Source organism: Mustela erminea, chromosome 14 (genome assembly GCF_009829155.1).
Source record: "Mustela erminea isolate mMusErm1 chromosome 14, mMusErm1.Pri, whole genome shotgun sequence".
NCBI lineage: Eukaryota > Metazoa > Chordata > Mammalia > Carnivora > Mustelidae > Mustela > Mustela erminea.
In genome coordinates this window covers 58,351,746-58,378,688 of record NC_045627.1, presented here as the reverse complement: position 1 = coordinate 58,378,688, position 26,943 = coordinate 58,351,746, and the positions used below count along the sequence as shown (strand labels likewise).

At 36.0% G+C, this 26,943-nt stretch overlaps 1 protein-coding gene across 6 annotated transcripts in view; it reads right to left on the bottom strand.

Annotated features, from left to right (window-relative positions):
* Positions 1-26,943, bottom strand: part of EXOC6 (exocyst complex component 6) — a 243,418-nt gene that overhangs the window by 63,161 nt on the left and 153,314 nt on the right. For all 6 annotated transcript variants that reach the window (XM_032312084.1, XM_032312081.1, XM_032312082.1 and 3 more), the window contains one exon: positions 15,023-15,202. In XM_032312084.1, the coding sequence (XP_032167975.1) occupies positions 15,023-15,202 (180 nt within the window). The remainder of the gene's footprint in view (positions 1-15,022; positions 15,203-26,943) is intronic.

The window sequence follows — 26,943 nt, the reverse complement described above, 5'->3', positions numbered from 1 at the left end:
AAAAGAATAAGGGAAATGTATCAAGTGAAGGGAAGATATATATTAAAACAAGATGAAACCTATACAAAGTAGGAAGGAGTGCTCAAGGCAAGTTATCTAATTACTATTTTTTTCCTAGAGACAATTTGCAAATGACATTCAACAATACTCTGAGAACGAAGAGTAAGTCCTTACAGACATCTATAGTAGGTCTTTGCCAACTGCTCCCTTCTTGTCTCCAAAAAATTGACAAAGGCTTTTAACCTCAGTGCTACCATTTAACACACTAATTTTCGTAAGTAAAAGATCTAAAAGAACATGACAGCGTTCCTACAATGCCTAAAGTCTCCTGAATGAAAGAAAAGGAAGGAATTAAAATGTTGCTCATCTTCTGAATTCACTCCCTATATGTGATATTTGTCTGAACATGCTCCTTTGGTGGGATATTCCAAAGTCCAATCTCCTTAGCTTTCATATTATAGCACCTTACATAAGTTTTTTATAAATATATATCAGCACCTTGGCCTGCTGAATTTTGTTATCTCTGACCTGCAAACATACTGTAAATATAAATGCACCAAGGCTGTACCACCTCTCCCATGAGCTCTATCCTTACTCTTTTCCATTCCTGTTAGGCTCCATACAGGGAAGAAAAAAAGAAAAACAGGCTCTTTGGCATCACTGGACAGGGACTTGGACAGAAAATTTCCAGTTCCATCTTTCCTGACAGTCCCCCATCTTTCTCTTCAGGGGATCTGATTTCCTTTCTTGCTGTCTTTATCTGCTCACAATAAAACATAATTCAAACTAGAAAAATCTCTTATCCACATATTTTAGTCCCTTTCCTTCTTCCCCAATTTCAACTTCTGTCCATTTAACTTGGTGGGGGGATTATCTTTTATATTTTTCTTTCTATTGTGGAAAGGTTAAGGGGAAGATACCACTTGCATTCCTAGAACTTTACCATTCCTACCTGCAAAAACTCAATTAACTTTGTAAACATGAATTCTCTGTTGCTACCTGCTAGTAAAACTGCCAGATATTGCATTTCTATTTGTTTGTGGTACTGACTCTTCCTGTTTCTGAACGGCACTTTGTTCATAAACACAGCACCAATGAACTAGTCTATTTCACTGATAGCTGTTAAAGAGTAAAGTTACAGGATATTTGTAAGTGTGCATATGTATTCATGTACATACGTATACATATAGTCCAAGGACTGATAATAATCCATTCGAATTATTTCCATTTATATCTCTCCCTGATCTGTTACTTATTCATCAGGTCTTAAGAGTTCTCTCCTAATCCACTAGCTTTCTACTAAGTCTCTCATGCTGTTTCCTTCTAAACTAAAAGAAGATTTCTGTTACTAACTACTTCTTCCAATTATGGTCTCAATCAAAACGCTGTTTTCCACAACCTTTGACAGTGGGAAATATTAAAGTGTGCTATGCTACATACACATGTAAGACTTACAACTCAATGCAAGTAAATCTCTTACTAAGATTAGTCAGCATCAACTGAACAAATACTTAAAAGGACTAAAGTTATAAAATTCCACTATGTTTATTTCCAACTAAAAAGCAACGTTCTTTTTTTTTTTTTTTGCGATTAACTTACAGTAGTGAAAATCACTTAACTGTTTAAATACATTAACAAAAAGCTTAAGAAAAATATAGGGGTGACTGCCTGGCTCAGTCAATGGAATGTGTAACTCTCAATCTCACAGTCATGAGTTCAAACCCCATGTTTGTTGTAGAATTTACTTAAAAAAATACATATTAAAAAAAGATTAAGAAACAATATTAATTCAACTATTTTCCACTTTTTCATTTACATTCTCTCTCAAATTTCTTTACTTCTCTTCAATGCACTGATATACTGTCAATGGTTTGTTCTTGTTGATTTTTGTGTACTTGGAATTAACTTTTTATAAAGTATGGAAATAGGTATCAAAAAATCAGTAGAAATACTTCATTTATTGCCAGAGAAAGAACTATCTCATATAACTTTTTCAAAACACTGAACATTCAAGTGCCAAAGCTTTTAAAATTTCTCATGCTAATTTATACAAAACTGATTCCCAAATCTATCTCTGCCTTTATAAATAAGAGAACAAGAAACAATTTGAGGGGCTTTTTTAGATAGCACAATTAGTATCACTTCTGAACATGACTTCTGTATTTTGAACACATACATGATTTTTCTGCAGGAACTCTGTTGTTAGCAAGCTTAACTGAATACTTAAAAATTACTACAGCAAATGAAGAAAAAGTTGAAGGGAAAGCCTGAGGGTGTGTCTCTTCAATGAGACAAAGTATTTGGCCTTAGTGCTGGGAATACACAAAGGTTATTTTGGTGCTATCAGGTCTTTTATTGTGTTTAAATCACCACTTAATTTATACATGTGAAGAGAGCTGTAGTTTGAAGTATTATGTCATTCTTTCATGGAGATGTGCAAGGAGATGTGCAAGGAAAGAGTAAACATACAAATATTTCTAAACGGTATTGATGCCACCTTTACTAAATAATTTTCATGCATTTTCCAAATTTTTGCCTGTGAATAAGACTACAAACTTTCTCTTCAAAACTAGGAAATATTCTATACGTCATAAATAAATTTGATTTAAAAATTCTGATTTGTGGGGCGCCTCGGTGGCTCAGTGGATTAAGCCTCTCCTTCGGCTCAGGTCATGATCCCAGGGTCCTGGGATCAAGCCCCACATCGGGCTCTCTGCTCGGTGGGGAGCCTGCTTCTCTCTCTCTCTCTTTCTCTGCCTGCCTCTCTGCCTACTTATGATCTCTCTCTCTGTCAAATGAATAAATAAAATCTTTTTTTTAAGATTTTACTTATTCATTTGACAGAGAGAGAGATCACAAGTAGGCAGAAAGGTAGGCAGAGAGAGGGGGGGAAGCAGGCTTCCCCTGCTGAGCAGGGAGGCCGATGTGGGGCTCCAACCCAGGACGCTGGGATCATGACCTGAGCCAAAAGCAGAGGCTTAACCCACTGAGCCACCCAGGCGCCCCAATAAATAAAATCTTTAAAAAAAAATTCTGATTTGTGCAGCATATTTTTTAAGCTCTCTACCCATAAAATAAAATGACTTTTATAATAGTCTATTTCTTTACCATTTCTCTCATGGTCACTTAAAAAATACTTATCAAGCAGTTCCTCTGTATAAAATATTGTTTAGGTGCTACAGAAGACACAATGAGTGGATAATAGTTTCTGACACAAGGGGATTAAATTCTAACAGCTGAAAGAAGGCAAGTCAAACAGCTATAGTATAGGACAAAATATAAACAGTACTGTAAAAGTGGGACAAAGTATCCACATATGGTTAAGTAGAATTAGCAAATGTTTCACGAAGAGGTAGCATTAAAGATGCTTTTGGAAGAGAGTAAGGATTTTTGAAGCCAAGGTAAAAAATAAGAGATCCAGAACACAATGAATTTTCCACTTAGAATGCCCATGTTGAATAATGGTCAGAAATGTATCTGGAAAGAGGTTGAGATAATTTCTTTTCATTAGCATGCAAAATTTTCACTTTAGATGAGCAAGAGACTGAAGCTTTTCAAAAGGGAAATATGGTTTGACTGTGCGCTAGCAAGAATAATCTGGCACTGGTATATATGATGAACTGAAATGAGGAGACACTACTGGCAGAGGCTAATTAGAAAACAATTATAATAACAAAAATCTGAATTTCAGTAATAGGAACAGAAAGGTTAGTAACATTTAAATTTCAAATGCTAGATGAGACTTTTTTAAGGTAAGAACTTGTAATACTGCACATTCAGAAAATATCTGAGTTCTTATTCTGGTCTTCAAGAGCTTACAACTGGAGCTGGAATGGAGCAACAAACACAGTAAAATGCAAAACATGATGAGGCCATGAAAAAAAGGTAAAAGCTAAGGCAATTCAGGAGAGCAGTACAGGGTTTGGAGTGAAAAAGAAAAATCTGCAGTAGGTCATGAATCATACTGGGTTATGCAATGAGGTGGATTTCTACAAGTGGAGTTTAAGTTCAGATCCATAAAGAAAAGGCACTCAGGGAAAGCATAAATAGTCTTAAAAGCAAGTAATAATAATAACTAATATTTTTTAGGGTTTATTATATGCCAGACACTTTCCTAAATATTTTATGTATACTATCTCATTTAACCTTCACAAAATTCTATAGGCCATATACTCTTATTGACCCTTATTTTACAGACGAGGAAAATATCTGCAAATTGTGCCATGTCATGCATGGAGGTGACCAGAGAGATTTCTCGAAGCAGTATACTCACCACAGATACACCATAATACTAACTTTTTCACAATCAAGTTCCAGAGAATCCTTCTGACTGCTTCACTAAAATAAGGACTATTACCTTCAAATGTAGGTTTCTACAAAACTACAATCATATAAAAAATATTGCCCAATTAGGATTTACTATAGGTAAATAAGCAGAGAAAAATAAGCCTGCGGGAAGTTCACTATTATCTGATTCACATGCTAGCTTTGGCTTGTATTTACTTACCGACATGGCTACATGATCAATGCTGTTAGTTTGAGAAGGAAGTCAGCCAGGCAATCAAATAAAAAAGGAAAATGTATTCCAGTAGCAGTAGAAGCAGTGTTTAAAGTAGCAAAATACACTATAAAAGAGCAAGTTGGCTCTGTGTGTTTGCTATAATTTGAAGTCATTCATTTATAACATACATGTGAACATCATTTTATTTTGGAGATTTATATGTTAATTTTTACATCCACACCAATCAGATAAATCCTCCTCCAAACTGTCTACTTAATCAAGTAGTTTAAAATACCAAGAACTTTTGCAGTCAGTAAAGGTCTGCTGAGCCAGCAAATTTAGAAAACACCAACTCTTTTATAGGTTCTTTGCTACAGAGCAGCTGTTCTCAAGTTTTAATCAAAAATACAGATTTCTAAGCTCTGGAAATTTTAATTCAGTTAGATCTAGAGCCAAGCACTGGAATTGGAATTGTTAATAAGTATCTCTTCCCGCAAATGATTTTATTTTTTAAGATTTTATTTTTTTTGACAAAGAGAGACATAGCAAGAGAGGGAACACAAGCAGTGGGAGAGGGAGAGAGAAAAAAAGGCCTCCTGACAAGCAGGAGCCCGATGCGGGGCTTGAACCCAGGACCCGGGATCATGACCTGAACCGAAGACAGACACTTAACGACTGAGCCACCCAGGTGCGCCCCCAGCAAATGATTTTAATATAAAAATAAATAAAATGTCTATTTTATTTTAAGATTTTATTTATTTATTTGACACAGAGAGACACAGTGAGAGAGGGTCATAAGCAGGGGGAGTGGGAGAAGGAGAAGCAGTCTTCCCAAGGAGCAGGAAGCCCAATGTGGGGCTTAATCCCAGGACCCAGGATGCTTAAAGGCAGATACTTAAAGACTAATCCACCCAGATGCCCCTAAAGTGTCTATTTCTTTACAAATAAAAAACTGTTATGATTCTGAAGATGCTTAGAAAGGATAAGCCACTATGTTTCCACATAATCTGCCACTAAATCTTAAAAGAAAATAGCTTAAAAGAAAGATGGCATGTTAAATTATCTTATAATTAATCACTTAAATGTATTCTCTTCCCAAAATGTGAATAACAAGTCAAAGCAAAAAAACCAAATCACTGGTCTCAATTTAAATACATATATGCTCCTGCTGAAGTTCCATACTAAATATATAGTACTAGCTTACTCCTTTAAAATATTAGGGATTAATTAAATATTAATTCCTTAAAATAATAAAGATTAATAAAATTAAACTAAAATAGCCTGAAAATACTGTTTAATTTTTTAAAAATTACCTAATTTACTTTTCAAATTCTGATAATAAGCTATATAATATTTAAGCACTATTTTTTAAAGGAAAAAGATAGCTATCTGAAACATGAATTTAACCATATTATATTATTAGATCAATAAAATTCTAAATTTATTTATTAGTGGCAGCTGCACATCTGGTATAACATACTGATGCCCCTCTGTGTGGGAGGCTGTCTTCTTACCAAACACACAATGAGTTAAAAAAAAAAAAAAAAAAACCCACAAGCAGGAATAGAGGAATAGCCAGCCTGATCATCTTAATTAACCCTAGTAAACAGGGGCTGGCAACTGTGTTAGCCAGACAATTCTCTCTTCTGAAAGACTGGATTAGACTCCGGATAATCTACAAGTCCTCTCTAAATTTAACTTCCAATAAAAGTCAGGCAACAACATGTAACATGAACACCATGCAAGTCATAGGACTTGGTATGCTTTCATCATAGTTCACATCATACCATTTTTATGATGGTATGATAGATCAATGTGATTCATTACCATTATATATTTTTAAAATTAATATCCAAATAAGGAAAACCAATTTGTAAGCATATATTATGGTTATGTTTTCACTAGATAAGCACTAAAGTACATTTAAAGCTGCTTGTGCCATGATTTTAAAACTACAATATTTATTTTTCATACTATTCTTTCTGGTGTCACATGAAAGAGAGGGTGATTAAAACCTCTGATTCTACAGTTGGCTATTAAAATTCTCCTTTACAATTTTTAGTCAAGTAAAAGGACATGTAAATGCATATACTTAACTCAGAAAGAAGTATGAACCAAAGAATAAAGAACATAAAAGGGTAAGGCTAAAAGAGAAAATAAGGTGCCAGAATAAATTTATGTTAGGATGGGACTTTACATCTGTATGAAATAATGATGCTGAGAAACATAATATTATATATAAGGGCCTTAGAAATGACCTAATCCAATCATTTTACTTCAAAGAGAAGGAAGCAGGTTGTTCAGAATCAAGATGGCAGACTAAGTTAATGTTTTTTCTCCACATTCACCCTGAGATACAAGTGAAATAAAAAGCACAGAATTGCAAAAAGGAATAAATTTTTAATAGCAGAGAAAATAATTTCTGGAAGACAGCACATGAAACAGAGAAGAGAAAGAGACACTGCCCATTATTTGCTAACAGGGAACTACAGTGGAGCTGAGAGCCAGCTGTGTATCAGAGGTCCAGAGATGGCAGGTGTGAAAGAGGACAGAAATGAGAAATGCGATGGAAAAATAGGGAAGATGATTAAAGATTTCTTGAACAACTATGTCAATGATCCCTTAACTAGAAAGTACAGGCAATTTCCATAATGAAAGAACACTTAGGGGAGAGCTGAAGGCTTCTGGTTATAGGCAGAATGAAAGAGGGAGGGAAGAAGGGGCGCCTGGGTGGCTCAGTGGGTTAATCCGCTGCCTTCGGCTCAGGTCATGATCTCAGGGTCCTGGGATCGAGTCCCGCATCGGGCTCTCTGCGCAGCAGGGAGCCTGCTTCCCTCTCTCTCTCTCTCTGCCTGCCTCTCCGTCTACTTGTGATTTCTCTCTGTCAATAAATAAATAAATAAAATCTTTAAAAAAAAAAAAAAAAAAAAAAGAGGGAGGGAAGAAGGGAGAGAGAGAGAAAGAATTCTGCTCATTCTGGCATGGTGTAGTGATAATGGAAAAAGAGGCAGAGAAAGCTACATAATTTATGGAGTTCAGTGCAAAAGGTAAATGTGGGGCCTTTTGTTAAAAAATTATTAAGAATTGCAAGAAAACAACAACTGAGCACCAAATCACATGCAGGAACCTTCTAAACTCAAGATTCCATGTAACTGCAAAGGTCACACATACATGAAGTTGGTCCTGAAGAGAGGAGGCCTTAATCTCATGGTTAGGTCCATACCTGCTCACTCTAAGGGGAAGAATCCTAGGCAAAATGACCCCCAGTTCTTAAAAAACTCCCACTCAATTCCTACTCAGGAGAAAAGTGTACCAAAAAAACAGGGTATTTACACAATAGTAAACTACTACCAATTCTCCAGGCCTTCTTTGTCAAAAGAGAATGAGCAAAATAAAGAAACCTATTTGAGGATAACATAGATAATTAAAGAAACTGGAAATACCTATCCAAAAAAAAAAAAAAAACCCTCTGATATTCAGGAAGATGTGAAAGGTAATATATCCTTTTTTTTTTTTTAAGGAACAGTACTCTATGACAAAGGAACACTTAAAAACAGAAGTGGTTAATAAGAAATTAAGAATTAACAAAGTATTTTACAGAAGGACTAAAAAATAAAATTGGGAAAATCTCCCAAAACATAGCACAAAAAAAGATAAGAGGTATGAAATGAAGGAGAGGATTAAAGACATAAAGAATCAATCTGGGAACTCAAACATCTAACAGAATGAGTCCAGGAAAGAGTGGAGAAGAAATGGAGGGAAAGAAATTATCTAAAAAATAATAGAATTTCCTTGCACTGAATAAGGACACAAAAATTTTTAAAGGGGTCACTGAGTAAAGAGTTAAGTGAATTAAATAAAAGCTCACATTTTCACGACATTTCAGAATATTAAGGATTAAAGAACATATCCTAAAACCTGAATGCCAAAATACAATGGAGAATGCCATATAAATTATCATGGAAAAAGCTAGTCAAACTAAAATTATACAACCAGCTAAACTATCATACATGAGGACCGGAGACACTCTATGGTATGTAAGGATTTAAATAGGAGGAAGTTATTGCAAAAAAAGTTTAGCAAAAAAAAAAGGAAGTTTAGCAAAACCAACCAGAGGAGCAATAAAAACGTGCAGAATCCAGGAAACAGTTACCCACCCAGAAAGCAGAGAAGGAAAAATGCCAGGTTAACAGCTACACAGCAATTCTAGAGAGGAACTGGTACGAATTAGAGACAAAGACCTCAGTAGTTGCCAAAAGACAGTAGATGAAGAACTAATAAAGTGAAAGTCTGGGAAGCTCATATCTTTGTCTTATAAAGAATTAAGATATTGACTAAAGTAGAAGGAACAAGAAAATAGGAATATAAATATTTTATATAAAGAAACAATAAATAGAATAAAACATAATGTAACAATCAATGGGAGAAATAGGGGAAAGGAGATGTTGCTATGCATGCCTATCTTTCATAGTAGGGAATCACAAGTCTCTATTTTTAAAGGTAACTACCAGAATGCAAGCTGGTGTAGCCATTCTGGAAAACAGCATGGAGCTTCCTCAAAAAGTTGAAAATAGAGCTACCCTATGACCCAGCAATTGCACTACGGTATTTACCTTAAATATACAAATGTAGTGATCCAAAGGGGCACGTGCACCTGCATGTTTTTAGCAGCAATGTCCACAGTAGCCAAACTATGGAAAGAACCTAGATGTCCACCAACAAATGAACAGATAAGAAGATGTGGTATATACAAACAATGGAATACTATGCAGCAGACATCAAAATAAATGAAGTCTTGCCATTTGCAATGAAGTGGATGGAACTAGAGGATATTATGCTGAGCGAAATAAGTCAATCAGAAAAGACAATTACTGTACAATCTCTCTGATAGGAATTTGAGGGGCAGGGTGGGGAGTTTGGGGGGTAGGGAAGGAAAAAATGAAACAAGATGGGATCGGGAGGGAGACAAACCATAAGAGACTCTTAATCTCACAAAACAAACTGAGGGTTGCCGCGGGGAAGAGAGGTAGGGAGAGGGTGATTGGGTTATGGACATTGGGGAGGGTATCTGATATGGTGAATGCTGTGAAAGTGTTAAGTCTGACAATTCACAGACCTGTACCCCTAGGGCAAATAATACATTATATGTTAATAAAAATAATAATAATTTTAAAAAGGTAACCAACCACCAGAAGAAATAAAAACATATGGTGAAAAACAGCAGTCTGGGAGAGTGGGAGTAGGTGTGAGGAAAGAGCAAGGAGAGGGGCTCCTTCCCATCCCAAACTATTCTGGACTATTTGACTTATTTCTACGTAATGGAATAAAAGTAAATAAAATAAGCTTTATTTTAGGCTCTATGAAATAAAACAGACATTAACAAATTAATCCAGAATTTGCATGATTTGTCTATTTTTACAGCTGGTTAATTGGAAGAATCAGGCCCAGACCCCAAATCTTAAAATTTCAATACAGTGCTGCATCTTCAAAAAAAATGTTTAAGGAGAGAAAAAAAAATTTTTTTGTAAGGTAAACTCTATGCCCAATGTGGAACTTGAACTCATGACCCCAAGATCAAGAGTCACATGCTCTACATAATAAGCCAGCCAGGTGCCCTAAGGAGAAAATGACTTTTAAAGTCAGATACTGTCTGCTTCTGACCAAATCATGTATCTTCATTTGTTATTGGATATATATTTGTTTCTCGCTTAAAGAAAGCATGTTTCAAAATTATATATGCAAATTAAAGACTGGTGCCACCAGATACTTTTAGTAGGGAAGGAAACTATGGCTCTAAGCATAAAGAATTTACAAAGGATACTAAATTAGGCCATCAATAAAACACTTTTGTCTGGAAGCAAAAAATTAAGCCAAAGGTAAAACCCTTCAACACCTTAAAAGGAACTAGATAGTGAAATAGATACAGAATTTAAAGATCAAATGACATTTCCCTGTTTTGAAACTAATTTTTACTATAATTTTTTATTGTACATATATTCAGATTTATTTCTTGAGTTAGCCAAAAATAAATCATTTTTCTTTGGCAATGTGATTTTTAAAATCTGTACCATATTTAGTGCTATGCTAGTAAATGTTTAACAATCATTCTCTGGGGGAAAAACCTTCATTCATAAGATTTGCTGATTGCCATGTTCTACTTACTCCTACCTATGGCTACCAATGTGATGTCACTGAATGAACAGCTGAGAAGAAATGTGCATAACAGGCTCTAATACTAATTCCCACCACTATTTTAAAGCCATTTTCTCTCAGTAGGAAGGCATCTCTAATCTTGGAGTAAAAGATATGGAGAGAAATGATTGTATTAATAGATGTTCTTTGATTTTTAAAAAGATATTATTTATTTGAGAGAGACAGTGCCCGAGAGTGCACACACGTGCATGAGCACAAGCAGGAGGAGGGGTTGAGGGAGAGGGAGAAGAAGACTCCCTCCTTAGAGCCCGCCACCCACCACCACCACAGGGCTTGATCCCAGGACCCCAGATCACAACCTGAGCCCAAGACAGATGCTTAACAGACTCAGCCACCCAAGCACCCCAGTAGACATTCTTTTTAATAAACAGCTTTTTAGGCATCTATTCTGTAATAAAGATGCCAAAGATAAACTCATTATTCCTAAAAATCACGTGTACTTTTTTTTATTATTATTCATCACAAGACTTCTCTTCATGCAGAAAACCAAAAGTGAAGCATATTTGATAGCAAAGGATGGGTGCTTGGGTGACTCGGTTAAACGGCTGCCTTCAGCCTGGGTCATGATCTCAGGGTCTGGGATCGAGCCCCGTATCGGGTTCCCTACTCAGTCTGCTTCTCCCTCTCCCTCTGCTGCTCTCTTGCTTGCACTCTCTCTCAAATAAATGAATTAAAAAAAAAAAAGCGAAGGAAAACATCTTTCTTGGAAGAAAAGTTGGTGCTTACAGTTGACACAAACAAGATTAGTTTTTTTAACAACTCTAGAGTAATAGCAAATGTAAGCACAGAAAATTACATTATCGCTAAAAATAAAATAGAGTTCTGAGAAGGGAAGAAATATGAGCAAACTGAATCATGATTATATGATCTTCTATTTACTTCAATTGTAAAAGATAATCATTTGTTAGTATAAAATTTGGATAAACTGGGTCCCCTTTGCAAATACACATATGAAGAAATTAGAGTCATTACCATTTGTACATACCCATTAGTGGTTATAAGTCAGTAAAATACCTTTATTGAAACAAACATATAATTATTGTTATTTATGAAGAAAGGAAATGTTCATTGTTCTTTCTAGAAGCAGACCAGTATTGGGTCTTAAAACAGTACATTCATAGTAAAATGTTACAGAGTTTCATTTGGCAGTTTTCATGAAGAATAAATAGGTATGTTCAAATTGCTCAACAACCTCTTCTATTTACATATGCATAAGTGGTGAGTGAATATTTAATGCTTTTAAAAATATCTTTGGTTTTAAGTTTCCTAGCTAATACAAAATCTTATTTTTAAAAAAAAACAGAACTTATGTTTAAATTAGACTTAAAAAGTCTCATAATTGTATAGAAGAAAATGACTTGAAAATATGAAAGAAAATACATGCCAAAATGTTAACAGTGGTTACCCTTTAACAAGTTAATAGGTAATTTTTATATCTTCTAGACTTAGTTGTATTTTCTACTATAAAGAAAAAAAAATACTAGAAAAAAAGGGTTACTTACACATCTGAAAGAGTAAAAACTGCTGATTTCAAGAATATTAATTTAGGGATGCAATAATATTTACTTCATATACTAATTAATCAGACTTCACTAGCATCTGTTAGCCATTATAAGCAGGACACTCAAGTTACAATTATTCACCTAAATATGCTTTATAAAGTGAGTATCTTTCACAAAGTTTTTTTTTTTTTTTTTTAAGATTTTATTTATTTATTTGACAGACAGAGATCACATGTAGGCAGAGAGGCGGGGGGTGGGGGGGAGCAGGCTCCCTGCTGAGCAGAGAGCCCGGTGCGGGGCTCGATCCCAGGACCCTGGGACCATGACCTGAGCCAAGGGCAGAGGCTTTAACCCACTGAGCCACCCAGGTGCCCCAAGAGTGGACCTTTTAAACTATGTGTTCTGTCTTAGGAACTTTTTAGGGTTGGGGTGTGAAAGAGTCAGCTTTATCCCACACATTCAACTTCTGTGTACAACTACTTGCACTAATGACCAATACTTGCACTATTTGGAAGAGTGGCCTTTGGTTCCCCAATCCCACTGATGCTAACTCACTGCATTACCCCGAAAAATGTCAAAACTAGGATAGATGGGGAACATGGTCACTACCTAACTCTTCATGTCTAAGTGGGATAGCTACTTCTGCTTAAACTGACTGACTTGGGACTATATGTGATAAATAATCTCCTGAAACTTCTTTGAGAATTGAAGGAGTCTAGAACTGGCCTCACCCTCCATCTGGGTCCAAAGGTAACCTGAAACTAAGGAATTACTTGCAGCTTAAAACGCTGAAATAGGGGTGATTGGGTGGCTCATATCAGTTAATATGATTTTGGCTCAGGCCACGATCTCAGAGTTGTGAGATCAAGTCCCATGTCGGGATTCTCCCTCTCCTTCACTCTCCACCCCCCATGCTCTCCCTCTCTAAAAAGAGACAACAAAAAACATTAAAATAAAAATGATAGCTTACATAACATACACTGCTTAGAAAAATAATGCATTTAATAATACTGTCTTTGCTCTTTGCTTAAAAGAAAACAATACAGTCCAATATACAATTTCAGTGTTCAGAGAATTAATACACTAAACCACAGTGTAATTGTCAATGCTGGCTAAAACTTATTATAGTTAATAACTTAATATTTTTGCTTGGGAATTATGTTTCTAGTTTATTCCATGAATGAGAATATACTGTTGTTAGGTCCATTTTCTGTTTTCTTAGCTATGAACTGTAATTTTCTATTTATTTGATCATGCTCTATTATTTATTGTTGTATTTGTTGGCCTGCATTTTATAAAAGTTCATTTCCTTTACAGAAAAACTCTTGTTAGATGACATAAAAATCCAAAATGGCTTATGAAGAATCCCCTAAAACTAAACAAAATATCATTACTAGATTACGAGTGGTCCAGCTAGGCCAGGAGTCTGTCTTTCTCATAAGGTGTACTGTAGTAACACCTTACGAGAAAGCAGGATTTCCTCCCAGACTTTAGCTTCTTGAAGTGAGATTTATTTGTCCTAGCCATTTCTAACATATAAAATCTCTTAATTGACCCAAATTATGCACAAAACTCCTACACATCTCATTGTGCCAAGCTGTGAAACACATACTACAACATAAAAATACGGTATGTGTATATCTGTGTGTATGTGTGTGTACACACATACGTTTATTCTTGTAGATTGCTTTTGGCTGGAGATGTATACTGACAACATGAATTCAAATTAATTCAACAATTATTTAATATCTACTGTATGAGAAACACTTCTTTAGAAATTAGTTGAAATAAGAATTAAGCATATATACAGATTCCCTTTTTCAACACAAGGACAGCAGTAGGAATGTAATATAATCCCTGGGTAAGCTTCTAAAAGTTCTTTGGCACAGATCCACTATTAAAATCTCTTTAGGAAATTCTTCTATTTATTTTTTAGCAACACCTGCTTTCAACTATTCTAAATGGCTCTTTGGAGCAACTCACGATGGAGAAAGAGTAAAAATATGAGGAGAATAACTTTTTTTTTAAACAGGAGAGATGGTTGGAGGCGGTCAAACAGGCTTGAGATTAAATACTCTCTTTTTCTGTTCAGTTACATCTTATTTTTCTTTTCTTTCTACATTTTATTATTTTAAGCCAGGTTTGCTTTTTCCCTTTTGTTCCCCTTGTGTTCAGCTACATCTTATGAAGTAAAAAGGTCAACAAATTTTTCCTTATTTTATTTGTATAAAAACTACTCCACTCATGTTTTAACTGTAGTTCTATTATTTTTGAATATACCTAATGAAAACATGTTCACCCCAACATAATGTCTTCAGTCTGCATTCCTCATCTGAAGAATCCAGTGTTCCAGACTATTCATACCCAAATGTCCCTGCTATTTACACACATATTTTTAATGTTTCATCAACAGATTATTTAAAATGTAGATGCACTATGATTATATATCAGGAGAAAACAATGTTCCAGTTGTATTGGCCTTTCTAACTGGAAAAGTCATTGATTATATGGACTTTTATGAAAACTACTCCTATTAGAGTTTATTTCAGTTTAAGTCTACATTGAATTTCAGGGTTTTGTTTTGGTTTTGAAACAGAGTTGTAGTCATTTTGGTTAAAAATAAAGTAAATTAAAACTTGAAACAACTAGCTAAGTTAGAAGTCTTCACAAATGGATTTACAAGAACGGAAAGAAAATATTCAAGCTAGGAAGTTGGTTTGAACAAGTAAACCTCAAACTAAGATTAAATTCTAAAATATACTTTAGTAAGCAAAATTATAATATTTTGAAATTTTTTTATACTTACAGGCAAATGAGTAAACACTTGAAAGATGCTTCTCAAAAAATTAATAAGATCCATTAAATAACCACTAGCTCTTCCATCTGGCTCAGACATTGTCCAGTCATAATCAGCAAGCTGAACAAATTCATCAATTTTTTGATTAAGCTTAGTATATATTTCTCCTTCTGCTGCATGTCGAGCATCCTGACAAGGGACAAAATAATAAAAAACAAGAAATAGTTATAGAAGCAAATAACAGAAAAAGCTTTTTTAAAATTCTAAAATTTATTGGGGTGTCTGGGTGGCTCAGTGAGTTAAGGCCTCTGCCTTCAGCTCAGGTCATGATCCCGGGGTCCTGGGATTGAGCCCCACATTGGGCTCTCTGCTCAGCGGGGAGCCTGCTTCCTCCTCTCTCTCTGCCTGCCTCTCAGCCTACTTGTGATCTCCGGCTGGCAAATAAATAAATAAATAAATAAATAAATAAATCTATCTAAAATTCTAAGATTTATTTTATATTTTTCCATGGTCTATTATCTTAGTCATTTATTTGAAGTCCAAATAAATGGCTGGTTTTTTGGTTGATAATATTCTACTTGACTGACACCACTTTTTCTCCCCAAACTCAATGTCACCTTTTCATTTTTATGTGGTAGGATAATTTAGTTATTAATTCTGAATTGTTCTCAGAGCTTTAACAGTTTTTAGGAGAAATGGAAGTGGAAAAAGCAGAAATTGTCAAGAACACAGAAAACCACCCCTGTCCACTGACTGAGAAAAATAAGGTTGGGTAGTCACAGAAGAAATGGAATAGTTGCTGGTGTTTTAAGTTAAAGAGGGAAAAAAGAAAAGAAAGAGATAGTTAACTTCTCAGAGGAGGAACAAAGAAAGGATGGAAGTGATGCCAAAACACTAGAGTAAAGATCTCCAAACATTCTTCCCTCCATAAAAGCAACAAGAAAACTAGCAAAAATTGTCAAAATCAACTTTTCCAGAACTCTGAAAATTAATTCAAAACTTGCAGCAATCTAAGCAGTGTTCATTCAAGAAAAAAAATACAGCTGCATCTTGGTAAGAGATGCAGGGTTTTTTGTTTTTTTTTTAAAGATTTTATTTATTTATTTGACAGAGAGAAATCACAAGTAGACGGAGAGGCAGGCAGAGAGAGAGAGAGGGAAGCAGGCTCCCCGCTGAGCAGAGAGCCCGATGCGGGACTCCATCCCAGGACCCTGAGATCATGACCTGAGCAGAAGGCAGCGGCTTAACCCACTGAACCACCCAGGCGCCCGAGATGCAGGGTTTTAATGTGCCCTTATTTCCATTCTTCCTCCCCTGTTCCAGATCTATAGTATCCTTGAAAATCAACATCCCACAACTGTGGTAAAAACTAACAGCCTGACAGTCATCAAATGGGGCCGAATGGGGTCGGAGCGCCTTCAAAACCACATCCCATGAACACTGAAAAGAAATTTTTAAAAAATTTAATAAAAAAATACACATTCCCAGAGAATTATCATTATTTCAACTATCTAATGGTTCCCTGGAAGACCCCACTTACAGGGATGTCTTTATTTGATTTAAAATGGGGCCTGTCCAGTGCAAAAAGTCTTTTCTCTGAGGACATTTGTTGAAAATAACTGAAGGCAATTGTTTAACATCACAAATGCCTAAGGCAGTACATTAACAGGGCATACAATTAACTAACTAAAAAGTAAAAAGAAAAACTGGGGAAAGAGATATCCAGAGCCTCTGAAAGGTTCTGACATATTCCTGGGACTCTAGAAGGGTATGTACCTGTGTGGGGCTGTGCACAAACTCAGAAAAGACCACGGTCCGGAAGCAGAATAAGGCTCTAAACTCTCATCTATGACTGACCTTGAAGCCCTGTGTAAGCAGGAAGTGAAGGCAAGAACAGACTTGTCAAATGCCTGAGTGTTGAAGGTATGCCCCAATACACACACAGAGTTCTTCAGAAAAGACTGGGGAACTTACTGGTTCCAGGCTTTTAAGAAAATCTGTGTCCAATCATTAGCTCACCACAAAGCTAACCAAACAAAGACTTCCATGGTCACAGAGGAAAAAGAATACAGACTTTATAGAATTAATGCAGAAAAGTCACAACCAATCAACCACCAGGAAAAAAACAAACCACCTTGGGAAGAGAGGAGAATCCGATTTCCAGAATTATCATAATATATTATTTAAGTGTCCTATTTTCAACAAAATTTGTAAGTCACACAAAGTAACAAGAAATTATGACCCATATACAGGTAAAAAAAAAAAAAAAACCATCAACAGAAACTCTTAACTGAGGAGGTAGTCATCAGACTTGCAAGACAAAAGATTTCTTTTTAAAGATTTATTCGTTTTGGGGGTGCCTGAGTAGCTCAGTTGGTTAAAGTGGCTGCCTTTGGCTCAAGTCATGATCCTTGGGTCCTGGGATAGAGCCCTGCATCAGGTTCCCCGCTCAGCTGAAAGCCTGCTTCTCCCTCTCTCTCTGCCTGCTGCTCTGCCTACTTGTGCTCTCTAGCTCTCTGTCAAATAAATGAATAAAATTAAAAAAAAAAAACTATTCTCTCTCTCTTTTTTTTTTTTTTTTTGAGAGAGAGGGAGAGAGAGAGTGTGCTTGAGTGGGGTGGGGAGAAGGAAGGGGAGGCCGGGGCCGGCAGAGGGAGAGGGGAAGCAGACTGACTACCCACTGAGCAGGGAGGATCATGACCTGAGCTGAAACCAAGACTCGGACGCTTAACCAACAAAGCCGCCCAAGTGTCCCAAGACAAAAACTTTAAATCAGCGATTTAAAATATGTCCAAATACTACAGGAAACCACATCTAAAGAACTAAAGGAAAGTATAGCAATGCCTCAAAAAATAGAACATAAATAAAAAGACAGAAATTTTTTAAAAAAGAAACTCTGCAATTGAAAAGCACAATAAATGAAATGAAAAAATTATTATGGGGTTCAACAGACTTAAGTAGGCAGAAAAAAAAGATTTGATCAACAATATAAACAAACTAGACTTAACAGACATCCACAGAATATCCCACTCAAATACAGCAGAGCACACATTATTTTCCAAGTGAACATGGGATGCTATCCAGAATAGGGCATATGGTCTACGGCCATACCACCCTGAACGCGCCCGATCTCGTCAGAATAGGGCATATGTTAGGCCATAAAAAAGCCTTAAAAGGACTGAAATCATACAAAGTATGTACTCCAAACACAGGAGAATGAAATTAGAAATCAGTAACATTACAGAAGAGAGGGGTGTGGGGGGATGAGGTAACCAGGTGACAGATATTAAGGAGGGTATGTGTTGTGAGGAGCACTAGTTGTTATATGCAACTAACAAAACATTGAACGCTACATCAAAAACCAATGATGTACTATATGTTGGCTAACTGAAAATAAAAATAAAATAAAATAAAATAAAAATGATGAAAAACACTAGGATATCTGAGAAATTCACAAAAATGTGGAAATTGAATATTAGATTCCATTAAATAACCAATGGGTCAAAGAAGTAATCAAGATCAAAATCAGGAAATATTTTGAGGTAAAACAAAAACAAAACAAACACAATATCAAGACTTATGAGACTTAATGAAAGCAGTACTTAGAGAAAATTTACAGTATGCACGCTTATTTTATAAAAGAAAAAAGACCTCAGGGGCGCCTGGGTGGCTCAGTGGGTTAAGCCGCTGCCTTTTGCTCAGGTCATGATCTCAGGGTCTTGGGATCGAGTCCCGCATCAGGCTCTCTGCTCAGCAGGGAGCCTGCTTCTCTCTCTCTCTCTCTCTCTCTGCCTGCCTCTCTACTTGTGATCTCTCTGTCAAATAAATAAATAAAATCTTAAAAAAAAAAAAAAAAGACCTCAAATCAATCACCTGAACTTTTACCTTAAGAAACCAGAAAAAGAAGAAATGGTAGTTGTGGGTTCTCAAACAACAGCGCTCTGATAGAATGCCATGAGGGAGACTGGGGAACTATAGACTAGGCATTGTGGCCTTTGGAATCAAGGCAAAAGGTGTCCATGTCTCTTAAGGGGATCTCTTAAAGGGGATCAGAAGATACCCTTTTCTCTTAAAGGCTCACATACATAAACTTATGGAGCAATCTCAAAGTTAAAACTAGAACAGTCTCTGTCTCTCTCAAGTTTTGGGTTTTTTGGGGGGGTGGGGTGAGAGGCTGCACAAGCCTCTGGAATACTTTGTACAAACACCTTAAGGAAGGTGAACAACTTAATCACCCTGAACAGTAAAGCAGAGTGAAAGTAGAGTGAAATTTAATTTGATTTGGGGGTAGGTTGGTGTTGACAATGTAATATTTCTGACAAAACTAATACCTATTTAGATTTTTGACTAAGAAGAGACTTCAGTATTACTAACCATTAGTAGTCACATACTCTATTTGAATACAGTTTAATCTAATATACACTTTATATCATGTCCATGAATAAGATCACTATAATAAGACACTGAGACGAGTAAGACTGCTCCTACCTTCAAGGATATCACAATCCAGGGAGAGATACAATACTGTTGTCCCTCCTTATGAATTGCAGAAAGTGAAACCATAACCTACCATGGTCCAGAAGCAGAAGATCCTCCTTCTGACAAATCACCAGATGGTCAACAGCAGTCTAATCACAATATCTACGTCATTCACCTTACTCCCTCTCATCACATCAGCATTTTATCATCTCACACCATCACAAAAAGAAGGGGGAATATAGTACAATAAAGTACTTTGAGAGAGAAAGACCACATTCACATATTCACTATATTCATTTTTATTGCAGTACACTGTTATAATTGTCCGATCTTATTATTAGGTATTAATCTTCCACTGTGCCTAATTTATAAGTTGAACTTTATCATAGCTATGAGTAGATAGGAGAAAACAGTATCTACAGGGTTTGGTACTATCTGAGGTTTTAAGCATCCACTGGGGGTGGATTGGACATATCCTCCGAGTATAATAAGGGACCTGTATAACAAAATATAACTAGTGCTAAAGTAGAGATTTAACAAAGCATCCTGAGTAAACAAAGGAGGAAATAATTATTACTTATTTGATAAAAGTCTTGATGGAGAGGATGTCATTTGAGTTGGAATTTCAAAAAATATACTCAGGAACCTTTATGAGGTATTTTGGTTTGTGTGCCTTAAGAAATTTTCAGGAGAACAGTATAGAAGAAGGTAAATGTGAACAATCAAAATGTGTCATTTTCACACTTTAATTCTTTTTGCCTCCATCCCCAGTTTTCACAATGTATAACCACTCGCTACTCATTGCCACACTGGACTGAGAGAAAAATCAACTACTGATAGTCATCTTTCCATTTGCATGTCTGTTTTCTTTCTTACTTTTTTTTGTTTTTTTTTCTTGGAATGAAGGAAATGGAAGGCCCCAGGAAGGTTCTTTCAGTGCTAGGATTTCATTATTTCTATTTTATTTATTTATTTTTTAAAAAGATTTTATTTGTCTCAGAGAGAGAGAGCGCACAAGCAGGGGAAGCAGCAGGCAGAGAAAGATGCAGGCTCCCTGCTAAGTAGGAAGCCTGATGCAGGACTCAATCCCAGAAGCCTGGGATCATGACCAGAGCCAAAGGTAGCCGCTTAACCAACTGAGCTACCCAGGTGCCTCTGGATGCCTGTTTTCATAGCAGGACTGGAATGGGAATATCAGGAAAGATTCTTCTTCTCTCCCCACTCAGAGATCTAACACAAATTTGGCATAGGCAATACAAACTTTCCACAGTGTCTCTCCTCACCTAGAGAATAAATTAAAAATAAACACTACTTTAAATAAAACAGGAATTTAAGATAAGCTAATATTAATGTCATCACCCGAAATTTTACTAAAGCTCTACTAACTACGGGAGTAGCAAATTAGTTCTGACTCAAAATAGTAACATCTAGCAACTTAAGCCGTTAGTGCCTATTAAAATTTTTAACGCAGTGCAAATTTTCTCAGAAAAACCTGAAGATTGAGAAGCTTACCATTAGCCTTTATCAAGAACACATTATTGGCCATTATAAATTTGGTACTCTGAGTAATGTAGGTACAAAACATCCACTGACATCTAAGCTCCATTAAAGCAGGAAGTTCTGGGGCGCCTAGCTAGCTTATCATTAGTTTTTGCCTTGGCTCACGTCATGTTCCTAGGGTCCTGGGATCCAGCCTGCTGAGCAGAAAGCCTACTTCTCCATCCTCCCACTCCCCCTGCTTGTGTTTGCTCTCTTGCTGTGTCTGTACCAAGTAAATAAAATCTTTAAAAAAAAAAAAAAAAGGCAAGAAATTTTGTGTCTGTTTTTGTTCACCTAGAATACTGCTTGCAATAGATAAGTACTTGCTAAAATTTTTTTTTTATTTCCCGTCTTGAAGTTTATATATAAACTAGAAAAGAAAACTACTGCAAATAAAACAATCACAGAATGAATAAATATTAAAAAAAATCAGTGCTGAGTATGTGTCTAGTAAAAGTATAGGAAAAAAGGAGACCATGTGGGCTGGAAAGGAGTTTTATGTTGCTTGCCGAACCAGTTACTGAGTAACAAGTTAACCCCCAAATCTTAGTGGCTTAAAGTAACAACATTTTATTCTTTTTTTTTTAACATTTCATTATTCTTAAAGTTTCTAGTGGTTAGAAGTGCAGACAGGGCACTGTGGAGATGACTTTGCTCCACTATATCTGAAACTTCATCTGTGACAACTTGAAGGCTGGGAATGAGACCAATTAGCTGGGGGTTGGAATCATGTGGAGATTTCCTCACTATGTGTCTGGCACCTGGGTTGGGTAGCCTCTCCCTCTGGTGTGGCTTGGTTTCCTCACAACACAAGGTGCTTCAGCGCACCTGGCCTTCTTACATGGCAGCTCAGGACTCCCAAGCATGTGTGTTCCATGCTTGGAATAACTGGAATAAGGTGCAAGTGCCACTGCCAGTTAAATCCTAGCCTCAGAAGGCTCACCACATTATCTCCACTATATTCTAAGGGTTCAAACAGTCACCATCCAGCCCAGATTCAATGGGAGGGGACATAGATCCCTAAATCTCCTAAGAGAAGTGTCAAGGCACCTGAAGCCATTTTAAAAATCACCATCTTAACTAATAATGATATACTAGTGATATACTACAATGATATAATATAATAATGAATACTAATAATGAATACTGGGGAAATGGCCCATAAAGAATATGGGATATGGATTTAGGAAAATGTGAAGGGGTTTAATTTCCACTCATCTTTACATCTTGAGCAAATTAGTTTTGTAAATCCTATTTTTCTCATCTATGAAAATAGAATCACCATCACAACCTTAGAGTGCTGTTGTGAGCAAAATTCTATAACTAATATAATGTACCTAAGAATATTTAGCAGCCAGGTATTTAAAAAAAATGTTGTAGGGATGCCTGGGTGGCTCAGTCGGTTAAGCATCTGCCTTCAGCTCGGGTCGTGATCCCAGGGTCCTGGAATCAAGTCCCACATCAGGCTCCCTGCGCAGCAGAGAGCCTGCTTCTCCCTCTACCTGCTGTTCCCTCTGCTTGTGCTCTCTCTCTCTCTTTCCCTGATAAATAAATAAAATCTTAAAAAAAAAATGTTGTTTCCCTACACTCATTAGTGTCAGATACCTAGTAATGCTCAATAAATGCTTACTGAGTGAACTGCATGGAAACAGCCACCAAATTGAAAACCCAAGCCAGCTTAAATTACTGTAATTATCTGCATGTAAGGTAGAAAAACATTGGGTATTAAACATTCACAGGATTTTTTTTTATTGAAACAGTAAAGAAATGGAAAAGGGGGTCACATTTAATGTGCATTAGCCACAGCAGTAATATATATCTCTCTTTAACCTACTAGCATTAGGAGCACATATCCAAGATGGCAAATGCTTAGAGCCCACAGAACTATGCCAGAACGCAATTTTATTGATACCACTTAAATGTCAATTTCTCAAAACAATATAAATGTTTATTTATAATATTTACAGCTAGACTGCTATTCCAGAAGGAAGCCAGATAAGGGGAGCCTAAAACTCAGAACCCTATAGTTATTCCATAATACTCAGCACACTTTGTTTCTACCATAAGGCAAAGACAACTTGGAGTCTGATTGCTCCTACCCTCTACTACACCTACCTGTACTACACTGCTCTGTATGACTTTTCTTGCTTTTCTGGGATGTCTCTCACATAGGCAGGAAGGGAAATAGATGCCTGACAAAATTTTAACATCCAGTATCGAGAGACTCCTCTCCTCCAAACTCACAGAGCTAAAGTACTTGGTGAAACTTTATATATATGTATCAATTTTTAAATGGCCATGCCTTTAAAAAATAAATTTAAATCCACCTCCAAAATGAACGATAAACTTCCTTTTAAGTTTATTTATTTATTGAGTATTTATTTATTTAAGTAATCTCTACACCCAACGTGGAACTCGAACTCACAATCCCAAGATCAAGAGTTGAATGCCCTTCTAACTGAGCCAGCCAGTTATATACTTAATTACCCAGTGATATACTTAATTACCCTTTTTACTATATAGAATTTTATTAAAATAAAGGAGATATTATTTCACATTTTCCTGGATTTTTAAAGCAATATGGGACAATTAAAACATTAACCAAAAGCTGAAATGGAGAGAGAAACCAAATATCTAGAAATTCTGAAGTCCTGAGGGAAAAACACTGTATATATCTGAAGAAAGAAAAATTATGAATATGATGATGAAACCACATTATCATATTTATAATCTTATATATAGTGAAATAAATTTATTATTATTATATGCTTTCTGGATAAAGTGACTCAATGCCTGAGTCACTCAATGACTGATCTTCTGAAAAGGAACTAAGAAAAGTAAACAAACCACAAATTTATTATTTTCTGTTGTTATTATCTAGAGCTCTGCTAATTAAAGCTGATCACTGAACAACACAGGTTTAAACTTCATGGGTCCTTATATATGAAATTCTTTTCAATAAATATACATACAGTACTGTAAATGTATTTTCTTATGATTTTTCTGAGTGTTTTCTCTAGCTTACTTTATTGTAAGAATACAGTATGTAATACATAAAGCATGCAAATATTGTTAACTGACTTATCATTAATGCTTCCTGTCAACAACAGTAGGCTATTAGTAGTTTGGGAAAGTTAAAAGTTACATGGATTTTTGGGGGGCCTGACTGGCTCAGTCGGTAGAGAATGTGACTTTTGATCTTGGGGTCATGCATTCAAGCCCCACATTGGGTGTAGAGCTTATTTAAAAAAAAAGAAAAAGTTACATACATGGATTTTTAACTGCAGGGGTGTTGAGGGAGGTCAGCATCCCTAATCCCTACATTGTTGAAGGGTCAGCTGTAATCTATTTTTCTGAGATGATGCCAAAAGCAGCCTCCACTTTTCCCACAAACTATCCAAATTAAGATAACTTTTCTCAACATGAAATATGTAATTTGGAGTAGAGGTATTTATATTTTTAAAAGTTTTTAAAATAATTTCCACAGGGTATAATAGCAAACAAAGAAATCTAAAGCAGTAGGTGGCTGTGCTGTGTGAAAGAAAAATTTCAGACAGTAATCCCAGGCAGGAGCATGTTTTAAATTCAACACCTGAAAGAACCTTGCTAAGCATTAAGGATTCTGCCTGATTTATAATCATTAGAACACATGTACATGAACCACAAGAACTGACTCATTACATTTTATTTTTAAAGAATAAGAGTAAAGGAAAGAAACAAAAAGTTTTCACTGTAGCTTTTCTTGTATTTATATACAAGAATACACTAAATTGTTTGATAAGACATTTCTAAAATATATTTCTAATTATAATTAGAGACTGTTAAGAAAATTAGTTTGTACTTCCTAGTTAAGTGCTACTATAGTTGAAACCAAAATACTCTCAATCCTATGACATCACCAGAAAGTCAGGAACATATCAATTAACCCCTACATTAATTTTTCTAAAGATTTAGCTTATAAACAAAGCAATTAATTCTTCCTCTGCTTGTTAAATAAACACCGCCCTCTGGAGGTAGAAATCTAGCATAATTTGAGAACTCTTTTTCATTTCAATATATAAGAATTAAATGATATACCATACTATCAGTGGTTCTCAGCCACAGGTGTGCAACAGAGCTACCTAAGGAATTTTTCAAAACAGATACATACACAAACTCCAGCCTAGACCTCCTGGAACATGAGCATGTGTGATTTACATACCATGTTAAGTCATAATAACTAAACATTTTAGGAAATATCTATGATTTCTCTCTCATCTATTCCCCCTTCTTGAACAGTCCCCAAATATATTTTGGAAAATCACTCTGCCCCCTTTTAGAGCTCCATCTGATCTAGACTGGACTGAATCTATATCTAGCCTCAAGGATGTACCCTGATGAATTTAGGTCAATTAGTAATTATCACATTCTAACCCACCGGGTGTTCCATAGCATCTTGTAGAGGGACCCACTCATTCTTCCTTTAAAGACAACAGGGCTGGGGCGCCTGGGTGGCTCAGTCAGTTAAGTGGCTGCTTTCGGCTTAGGTAATCATCCCAGAGTTCTGGGATAGGGCTTCGCATTGGGCTCCCTGCTCAGTGGAGAGCCTGCTTCTCCCTCTCCCTCTGCCTGATGTTCTGCCTACTTGTGTTCTCTCTTTGTCAAATAAATAAATAAAATCTTAAAAAAAAAATAATAAAGACGATGGGCATGAGGATATAAGGTTTGGAACTGTATCTAGGCAGCCATTTTGTTACCAGAAAGAGAGAGACTACAGCTGCAGGGGCACCATGTATAGCCTGACAATAAGGCCAATGCTGCATAAACAGAGAAACTGGGTCCTTCGTGATATCTGCTGAGCAGTGGGCTTTAGCCTCACATGAATCTTCCCTATTCTTGGACCTCCAGTTACATTTAGCTAATTAATTTCCCTCTATTGTTTAAGGCAGTTTGAGTTGGTTTTTCTGCCAGTTCTTCTCAATTTCCTGTTAAAAACCCCAATTAATTACAAGCATTTTATTTAAAACATTATATTCAACATTCTAAAAAAAAAAGGTTAACATTTCACAATACTCATTTGGAGGAAGGGAAACATTTCTTGACATCTTTCTGAGCCTTAAAAATTTAAACCAGAGATGAAGTTGGGACTGTCAAAATGACATAGTTATCCGCTATCCTCTCTAGCTAATTTCTTCCTGCACTACTTCAAGAAATAATGCTCTAATAATCTATGATCTTGATCTAGAAATACTAGTAGCATATACCATCTAACTCATAAGCCACTTTGACTACTGCCACTGTAGACAAAGGAGGAAAAAGTAGACATGACTAAACACAGAACCCTATGATTTGGTTATAATGGGGAAAGAGTGTGATTGGGGCAGTAGAAAAGAAATACATCTAAGATAACTACAGATTTTCCAGGAAAGGAGACAAGAAAAATGGTGCTACAGCTGCAAAAAATCAGAGGCAGAAAGAAAAGCCCATTTTAGAAATTATTTTTTATTTAAATATTTTATATGTCAGTGTGATAATCAGGGGAAGTTATTCTAAAATATATAAACTTGATAAAGCAGAGGCAGGGTTTGAGAGGACTGACTCCTTTTTTTAAAAAAAGCTCTACTGTGGGTGAAATGCTAAAATATCATTGCATGCTATAGAGAAATCATTCACAAAAAGAACAGTCATTCAATGCAGCAAACTTGTTTTCTTATTTTAAGAAATTGCCAGACACCCCAACCTTCAGCAACCACCACCTGATCTATCAGCAGCCATGAACACTGAGGCAAGACCCTCTGCCAGCAAATACTATACCTTGCTAAAAGCTTAGATGATGGTTAGCATTTTTTAGCAAGAAAATATCTTTTAATTAAGGTTTGTACACTTTTATAGACATAATGCTACTGCACACTTAAATTCTGGTATAGTCTGCA